This window comes from Paramisgurnus dabryanus, chromosome 13, assembly GCF_030506205.2.
Source record: "Paramisgurnus dabryanus chromosome 13, PD_genome_1.1, whole genome shotgun sequence".
NCBI lineage: Eukaryota > Metazoa > Chordata > Actinopteri > Cypriniformes > Cobitidae > Paramisgurnus > Paramisgurnus dabryanus.
In genome coordinates this window covers 17,498,388-17,508,514 of record NC_133349.1, presented here as the reverse complement: position 1 = coordinate 17,508,514, position 10,127 = coordinate 17,498,388, and the positions used below count along the sequence as shown (strand labels likewise).

Sequence of the window (10,127 nt, the reverse complement as noted above, 5' to 3'; positions counted from 1 at the left end):
ACACATTAAATAAACACAATCCTTTGTTTGAAATCCAGCTACTTCATATTTTTAGCTTCACTGTTCCTCATATGTTTGCTTTGAAAGAAAATAGTCAACTTCTTCAAAGCATACACTGTAAAAAACACATAACACACACATACCAAAGGTTTTACATTTACTTGTGTCAAAATTTTTTGATATCATAATAGTGTAAAATCATTAACATTTCAAGCAAGACAAACTGATCTTACCTTTGAAACAACAAAACAAAACCAAGTGTGCATGAACTGCCTTTAAGGAGCACTTTAAAATTTAAATAGACAACAGGGTGTGTCCTACATCAAGTACAGTACTTACTCCTGACAGTGACATTTTTAAAGCATGATGACCCAATGCCTAATCTTAAACTTTTTATCAACTTTCCAACATTCATTTAACATTTTCAAATGTTCTGTGCACATTGTGAATCAATATTTCTGCTTGTTTCCATACCCCACATAACACAAGAGCTGGATGTTCTCTGCCAGCTTCTTCTCTCATCATAATATCACTTTAATGAATACCAGAAAGTTAGGTTTGCGATAATCATGTACAACATATAAAATCATGTACATCATAGATAAAAGCAATTAACTGTATGTTAGTGATATATAGTGACATAACATTTTTATACATAAGTCGCTTTTAAAAATCTGCTAAATGCCTAAATGTAAACGCAAATATCGCAGTTGCCGAACACTCCTACAACACACAAAACAACTGCCTCCCCAAAAAACACAATAACAAGGCTCAAAAAAGCCCCCCCCCCCCCCGCCAAAAAATGGTTTGACACGTTATTAAAAGACATAGAATTGACATTAAATATTAAAAAAGCTTTTTGTAGCCTACTTAATTTTGGAGAAAAATAATAAAATGATTGGTACATAATTATTATTGATACAAATGTGCTTATAAAAACCCTAACAAACTATTTAGATGACAAATAAACAGATTCTGTAACACATGCTTTAGTCTGCAAAGACAACTTTCACTGTAAACACATATTTAGTGCATTTTTAATCCCACTGTCTATGTTTCTACAGATTTTACACACAGCATTTTGATTTCTGAAGTCATCAAGACTGCAAAACTTTCTGCATTGGGCTTTTCTTGCTCCTTTCTCAGCAAACCCAATCAACACAATGACACGCTGTATAAAAGAGGAATACCAGAGCCAATGTAAATGAATGTACTGATTGTCGTTGTTCAAGTTATGACTTAAATAACATTCAATCAGATAAAGTTAACTTTTCTAACAAGTTTAGTTAAAAAAAAAAGATTAGTCAAAAAAATGGTCCCAACTGAGGCAGTACCCTTTACAAAGACCCTATAATATGAAACATTTAGGCACAAATATGTATACATTTGGTATACCTTTGATGTTCTAATATGCACTCTTTGGGACCAGTATGTAGCTCAGATGTAAATATGACTCATCTTTTGAAAAAGTACTGCTCCAGTGACAACTTTTTTTTAAGTGGAAATCCATAAGAGGAAGAATTTGTGCTGTTCCCAGAATGAGGTATTGCCTTAGCCAAAACCACAGTATGAGTTTTGCATTTCACTAATATCTGAACCACCTAGTCCCAGAAATAGCAACCCAAAATAAATAAAGTGCAATTTCCTTATTATCTTAAAGAAAATGTAATAAAGTATACTTACTTTCTTCAGAAGAACATTTTTGTATGAAAATAAGATAACATCCACAGAAAAATGAAAACATACAAATGTTTCAAAATGACACCATAAGAATTAAAATATTTGAATAGCTTGCATAATACACAAAACAATTTATGGATTTCAAATTATTTTAAATTACACGGGATCCTGAATCAGTTTTACTTCAATAACAATGGTTGGGACTCCCTGCAGAATAGAATCTTATGATAAAAGCAAGCTGGGTGAATAAGCAATATTTTAACCTGTTCACATTGTTTAGTCATTTAGCAGATGCTTTTGTCCAAATTTGGCAAACAATAGACCCTTTGCGAGTAGATGTCACAGTTACGTCACTGCAAGCTGCATGGGTATACACGAATGAAACAAGCAAGATAACTCACTAGAAAATATCTTGTTGTGCTGTTAAGTGTCAAAATAGGAATGCCAAAAAAAGATGGCCTTCATTTTTATAAAACACCGTTGTTGAATACAATATTTGAAGATAAATGTAAGCGTGTATGGTTGCACGCCCTTAAATGGACATACTTGAGTCAAAATGTCACCACAAGGTCACAAAAATACTGGTATTCCTATCTTTGTGGGGACAATTTGACAACCACAGTTTTAGAACAAAGTCGTTGGCTATAAATATAAGGAATAAATAATAGAAAACAGGAAAATTAAGAAATATTTAATAGATGGTATTATATAGAATACATGATAGTATTGCTTTTTATATGTATTTCAGCTATTACTGTAAAAAATAAAACATACATATACATTCCATATATGCACACATCTCAATAGCCAAGCCATTTAAACTTTTAATTTATCTAAAAAATAAACGCAACGTGATGAAAACGCTATAAGAAACTTTACACTAAAGGGAAACTTTACACTAAAGGGAAACATCCCACGTAGCTTATAAACCTGGGCCGAATGTGGCACTGGATCCATGATGACAGACAACATTTGGGCCAGTTGTGGGTGGAGGTATGTGGCCCCAGATCAGTCTAGTGATTGTAAGCTACATTTGAAATATTGTGATTTATAATAAATAATTATAAGAATTTAATGATTTTTAGCCTTTTAAATCTTTACAGAAAAAAAAGAGACCATAAGTTATGTTGTGATCTAAAAACACTCCAAAATAACTTAAAAAATATATTTTAGCATATTCAGTGTCGTCACCTTGCCTAAAATGTGAAGAAATGCACTCATTTTATTGCTTAGAGCCTGATGTTATAAAAAGTGTTTCTTCATTATTCAAATTAATTAATTTCATCATAAATGAAATGTTTAATTTCATAAAACCTTTACAATGTGTTTGCATGGTTTATGGTAAAAAAACACATTTTTTTTCACATACTGTACATTTGTAGCTCCAGATTTCCCTCTCTTCCTGAAACGCACTGATTCATGTACAAAACTCATTGATTTGAAAAGCGCTGTGTCCCTGATTGGCCAGCTAATCTGTATGTTGTGATTGGCCGGAAATTTGACGCTCCTTACCATATTTGAAAGATTCGGTCACAATTCAATGCTAACATGAGTTAACTTACAGATTGAGGCCGAAACAGGAGGAATTATGATATGTCGGTCTTTTCTACAGTATAGAAAACATTGTTGAGCTCTCAATTTACTATTTGTTTCTTCAGGTGTGTAGAACCAAGAAGGATATGTAGAATGAGGCAGGAAAAATGCCTGACCGCACACTGAAGACTAAAAAGATCTAGAAAGTACACAATTTATTTATTAAAGTGCATAGTGCAAAAGTGTGAATTAAAAACAGAGAAACATGTGCTACTGAGGATAGCAAGCACTGAGGATAGCAATCTGCTGAAACGTTTGCTCATGTTTCCCTGTTTTTAATTCACACAATAAATACATTTTGTACTTTCTAGACCTTTTTAGTCTTTTTGGATTCAGTGTGTGGTCAGCCATTTTTTCTGCCTCTGTCTTTTCTGAAATCCCAGAAAGTAAACTGTTGCCTACAATCTGTGTACAATCTGTGTTTAGCCTATTTTTAAAATAAAGAAGTAGTAATAAAATATGAAAGGTGTGTCCTAATTTTAGACTGTAAATATTCTAGCAGTAAACACAAACCAAAAAATATGTAGTTATTTCAAACATGAATTCTTTCATAAGAACGCTGTTCAGCAGGAAGATGTGGAGGCTTTTTACTGGCACCATAAAGTTTATTTAGTAAATGCATTCAATTTTTTTAGAGACTAATACACAAACACATAACATACAAAATGCATCTGGGGTCACAATCAGTGTTTTGATTTGGTCTTTTTTCTAATCCTCTGTCCTTCTCTTCTTTCTCTTTTCAGCACCAGAAGGATACATCCTTTTTTGTGTCATGGCTTATCATTTATTACAGTGACGTGCCCTTGTGCGCTGGCACAAATTGTCAATGCACACGAGGTGTCTATACATAGTTTCACATGACTCAAACGCTAGCAGACACAGCAGCAGTTGTGGCAAATCAGAATTTTCTTGTCTTGAATTATTAATTTATTCATTCATATTCATTCATTTATAACACTTGTTTAAGTTATTTAATTTTAAAAAATTGCAGTGGCCAGGGGGCCCCAAGCAGCCACTTAGTTCGCTTATGCCTCGGGCCAACCCTGGTCACAATATAAATAAAGAAAATAATTGTATTTTAAAACTATGTTTTTCCCTAAAAATATAGTCTTTGATGCTTCAATATTGCAGCTTTTTGAGAGTGCTTGGCTAACACAAAGTTTGTTTTGTTTTTCTTCATTATATTATATATGGTATGATGGTTTATCATACCATCTTGCAAGATAACATGGCAGGACTTTAAGTACTTTACGTCTCGGCTCAGTAGGCTCAGTAGTACGTCACATGGCTTGCAAGAAATTTATCAATCTGGTTTTAAATCACTTCACAGCACAGAAACGGCCCTGTTAAAAGTTTATAATGATTTATTAATGGCCACTGATGCAGGTAACTATGCTCTTCTTATGCTATTAGATCTTACCGCTGCATTTGACACCATAGATCACAATATTCTAATCTCTCACCTTGAGCATTGTGTTGGTATAAAGGGTGCCGCATTACAGTGGTTTAAATCTTATCTGGGCGAAAGGACTTTCTCGGTACGTCTTGGGGAATTTGTGTCTTCTACAGCATCTCTTGTATGTGGAGTCCCTCAGGGCTCCATTCTTGGACCCATTTTATTCTCTTTATATATATATTACCTTTAGGGTCCATATTTAGGAAACATGGCTTCTCGTTTCACTGTTATGCAGATGACTCGCAACTCTATCTACCTATGAAACGAAACAATGCAAACTCTATAGCACCTTTGTTGAGATGTCTTGAGGATGTTAAAGCTTGGATGGCCTCCAATTTCTTAAAGTTTAATGAAGATAAAACTGAAATCATTTTGTTTCAACCTGGTGGTACCATCAATACCCCCGATGTAGATCTGGGTGACTTAAAGTAATATGTGAAGCCCGTTGTAAAAAACTTGGGTGTTTTAATGGACGGTGACTTTTAACTAGATGAACAGATTAATTTGGTAGTTAAATCGTGTTTTTATCAGTTAAGGCAATTATCTAAAGTCAAGTCATTTGTATCTTTCACTGATTTTGAGAGTGTCATCCATGCTTTTATATCATCCCGCCTGGACTATTGTAATAGTCTCTATGTTGGCATTGGTAAGACATCTCTAACACGCTTGCAGAGGGTACAAAATGCAGCTGCACGTTTATTAACGGGAACACGTAAAAGAGACCACATTACACCTTTAGCTTCTCTTCACTGGTTGCCCATTCCTTTTAGAATTGATTTCAAGATTTTACTTTTAGTTTTTAAATCATTAAACAACACTGCTCCTAAATACCTTTCAGATCTATTACAGCCATATGCCATGTCATACATATTTAGAATATTTGCTTTACATATTTTGATGATGCATTTACAATGTGTCATATAAAAGTCAGATACTGTTAAAATTATTAAACATTTTCATTTTTTTGAACTGACCAGAGTCTTATCTTATAAATATACTATTTATTTTAAATAAATATGTATTTTATAGTGTTATTTGGTTGATAAATCCTACAAAGTTTGTAATATGACCTCAGGAGACATCTTTTACAAAATATTTTATTTTTAGCACAAACATGAACAGTACAGTTACAAACAAATATTAATTTAAAGAAAATTGTACATTGAAAAAATATATATTACATAACCTTATTAAAAAATTGCTGTATTTATGCAGCTGGTTGCCAGTATCTTACTGTAGAAGATAAAGACTGTTTCATGTTTATTTAACTTTGAACAAACGTACGTAATGTAAAATCTACAGTAAGTTACTGGCAGCTGGTTGCCAGGAATACCCAGTTATACTGTAATTTCTACAGAAATTTTTTACAGTGATGATCCCAAACTGCTAAGTTACTTTTTTAATACCATTTAAAAAAATGTAATTTAAAATAAAGTTTCATTTATTATTGATAATATATCATGTTCATATTTACATGTGTTTATGTAGCAGTTGTTTTCTCTAAAGCAGCCTACAACTAAGCAAACATAACATATAACATTATTTGTTTATTATAATTATATATTTTTTTATATAAATTAATGCAAGCAACATTATTTATTATACATATATTATGTAAGTCATTTACAAATACTACAACATTAGACCTAAAATATATTTTCTGCATGTTAGTCTTGCACAGCAAGTTTTGCCGCAATAAGAACATTTTTAGTGTCCTCTGCCATTTCATTTAGTCCCAAATTCAGCAGGTAGTGCACACTGGCGACAGCAGTGCCTGCTGCTGGGAACGCTCCCCCTGGCAGAAGAGCCATTACTGTCCCGAGCGTTTTTGTCACAGCAATGATTGGTTTAGACAACATGTCCATCAAAATAGCCTCACTGACTCCATCTTTGAAACGTGACGTCTTGGCTGCTTTAAGAACGTCCACTGGTTGGTTGACCCTTTCTGAAAGGGACTGCAGTGCATCATCTGATAAGCTAAATCCTGTAAATACTTGTTTGAAGAAGTTTTTCATAATGCCATAGTCACAGATCACAGACAATCCTGGAATGGGAGGAATTGCCCCGACACCTGCCGCCAAGGCATGGAGCCAAATCATTTTCTTGAAATAAGTTTTCTTTTTAATCAATGCTTCTGTAGAGTAAACTGGCAGAGACTGAATGAGAGCAAATCTTTTATTTTTAGGAAGTTCCTCCTCAAGAGTGTTGACCAAGCTCTGAAAGTCAAATTTTTCTAGTTGAAATGAGGATATTAAAAATACTTTGGGTTTTCCGACTTTCTGCAGGTTCTTTTCACAATCTTCTCGAATTTTGTCAAGCACCCTCTGCTCAATAAAGCCTCTTTTGTGTCCCTCAGCCCGCAGGTCGTTGTCAATTTTAGTGCGAATGAAATAAAACCGCTTCTTATTTTCCTGAATGGCTTTGGCTAGCTTTATATCATTTTCCTTGAACCTTTCAGAGGACACTATAAGAAAGAAATCATATGTGCTCAACTTAACATCTTTCAGGTACTTCTTTGCTTTAAATTTTGGACTACCATTTCCAGGCAGGTCCCAGATCTTAACGTTAGGCATAGTGGGATGTAGGTACATGGTTGGTTTTAATGTGGTCTCAACTGTTCCCGTGGGAGCCGCATCGGAATGATCGCTTCGAAGGCCTCTCAGGGAATTGACAAAAGAGGACTTGCCAGCTCCAGTCATCCCAGTTACGGCGATGTTAAGCGTAACATTTTCCAAGTCCTTAAGTTTATTTTTAAATTTGTTTGACATTTCTGCAGGTGGAGATTTAAGCACATCTTGTATTTCAGGATCAATGGTGTCCGAATCATCTGAGTTCTTAGAAAACTCATCCAAAAGCTCTCGAGATACAACATAATTATTCGTATCGTAATTTTCTATACTTTCATATAAACTCTCAGGTTGCACAGCACTGTTCTCTTTTTTTTCTAATTTCTTCGGCATTGTTCTTGGACTGATTATTGAAAACCTGGTGCGTGTTGCTCCTTTGCCTTCGTCTACGTCTGTTTCACTCAGTGTCTTTGATGAATTTGAGGATTGTTCTGACTGGGTAGACAGAGGGTTCTCATAAAAAATGTCAGAATCTGTCACGGTAGTTCTATTAAAAAAATGATAAATAAAAACAACTAAATTTTATTGTAATTGTAATAAACAGTAATTACTAATTACTTAAGGACATTAATCTACCTCTCATAAGAATGTTTTAAAGGGTTGTAAAGATGTAAAAGCAGTAAATTCAATTGGGAAAACAAACATTTAACTCACCGCTGCAAGTCCAGAATTCTCTGCTCAGCTTCTGGGAGCTTCAGTGCAGTCCACTGCAACATGGAGTGAAGCTGCTAAACACACACACACATTAAATAAACACAATTGAAATCCAGCTACTTCATATTTTTAGCTTTGCTGTTTTATCATATGTTTGCTTTGTAAGAAAATAGTCAACTTCTTCAAAGCATACATTACAGTAAAGTTTTTTTCTTTTATTTGTAATAGTAGACCTGTTCATCTTTGAATATACCTCACAATGTTTTTTTAGAAATCCTCCACCTGATATCAAATGCTTTTAAAATTTTGAATTCTTGCAAAAAATTTAAAATATAGGTTTTACATTTACTTATGTCAAATACTTTTATTAAATCATAATAGTGTGAACTCATTAAAATGTCAAGTAAGGCAAACTGATCTTACCTTTGAAACAGTCATTACAAAACTAAGTGTGAGGTATAAACTGTCTGAAGGAGCACTTTAAGGTTTAAATAGACAACAGGGTGTGTCCTACATCAAGTACAGCACTTACTCCTGACAGTGACAATTTTAAAGCATGATGACTCAATGCCTTATTTTAGAAATTTCATTAACTTTTTCAAATGTTTTGTGCACATTGTGAATCAATATTTCTGCTTGTTTCCATAGCCCACATATTAACACAAGAGCTGGATGTTCTCTGCCAGCTTCTTCTCTCATAATATCACCTTAATATGAATACTACAAAGTAAGGTTTGCAATAATTGTGTACAATATGTATAATTGTGTATATCATATGTACAAGCAATTAACTGTATAAGTGACATAACATTTTTATACATATTTATATTGCTCGCTTTTGTAAGTCGCTTTGAAAAAAAGCATCTGTTGAATGCCTAAATGTAAATATCGCACTAAAACACACAAAACAAATGAAAGCCATAGAACAGACATAATTTCTAAAAAAACTTTTTGGAGCCTACATAATTGTGAAAAATAATTGAATGATTGGTGCATAATTATTATCGATACAAATGGGCTTATAAAAAACTCTAACAAACTAATTAGAGGACAAATTAACAGATACTGTAATACTGTAACAAATATACATGCTTTGTGCAACTTTCACTGTAAACACACATTTAGTGCTTTTATAATACCACTGTCTGTGTTTTCACAGATTTTACACACAGTGTTTTAATTTCTGAAGCCCTCGATCAAGACTGCAAATCTTTCTGCATTGGGCGTTTCTTGCTCCTTCCTTAGCAAAAAACAACCGACACAATGCTGTATAAAAGCAAGGTTATGCAGAAAGAGAAATACCAGAGACCTTGTTGTTCCAGCCAATGTAAATAAATTGAATGTCGTTGTTCAAGTTATGACTTAAATATCATGCATACAGTTGTTTCTCACAAAACAACCCCCAAAATTATCATGACAGTAAAATGACAAAAAATCCCAGTCATTTTTATGAATCTGTATTTAACATTTGCATTTTGGAGACTCAGTTTTCAGCAGACTCTCAAATGTTAACACCATGATTTCATCACAATGGATTATACAGTACGGAGCATCTCGTAAGAAAGAGGATTTACAGTCTTAATTCACAAATGAATTAAACTCTCATGCACTTGGTGGTCACCATATGATGGACATTTTTTCATTTTACATTGTGTGCAGTCTGAGAGAAGCATTTACGACTTCATGATGTTTCAGAAGGGTAGCAGTTATGTTTGGAATTTGTTTTCATGGCAATTGACTACGTGACCAGGTAACATGCTTGTATGGTCGCAAGGTAGGCCTATTATGTTATATATCATAAAAAGAAACATGAAATAAATGCATGCACTTCCATAAATGACCACAGAATTATTCACATCATCATAACACTATACATGTTTTGAATCACAGGGTCTGTTAGTGACACTTAGATTCAAAACTTTTCTATTGTCAATAAACTGAACTAAAAAGATAAACAAGTTTGCTACAGTAAATAGTTTATATGAAGTTTGCTTGTCTAGGAAAATGGTCCCAAATGAGGCAGTACCCTTTAAAAGAAACTGTAATATGAAGCATACACAGTAGGCACAAATATGTATACATTTGGTACCATTTGATAACTTTGAGGTACTTATATG

General features: G+C 33.6%; 1 protein-coding gene across 1 annotated transcript; it reads right to left on the bottom strand.

The window, feature by feature from the left end:
- Positions 1-6,240: 6,240 nt before the first annotated feature.
- Positions 6,241-8,080, bottom strand: LOC135743213 (interferon-gamma-inducible GTPase 10-like). Its single transcript, XM_065260799.1, has 2 exons — positions 8,011-8,080; positions 6,241-7,843 (listed from the first exon to the last, which is right to left on the bottom strand). The coding sequence occupies exons 1-2, from the start codon at positions 8,070-8,072 to the stop codon at positions 6,397-6,399; spliced, it is 1,509 nt and encodes a 502-aa protein (XP_065116871.1). The 5' UTR covers positions 8,073-8,080; the 3' UTR covers positions 6,241-6,396.
- Positions 8,081-10,127: the final 2,047 nt, after the last annotated feature.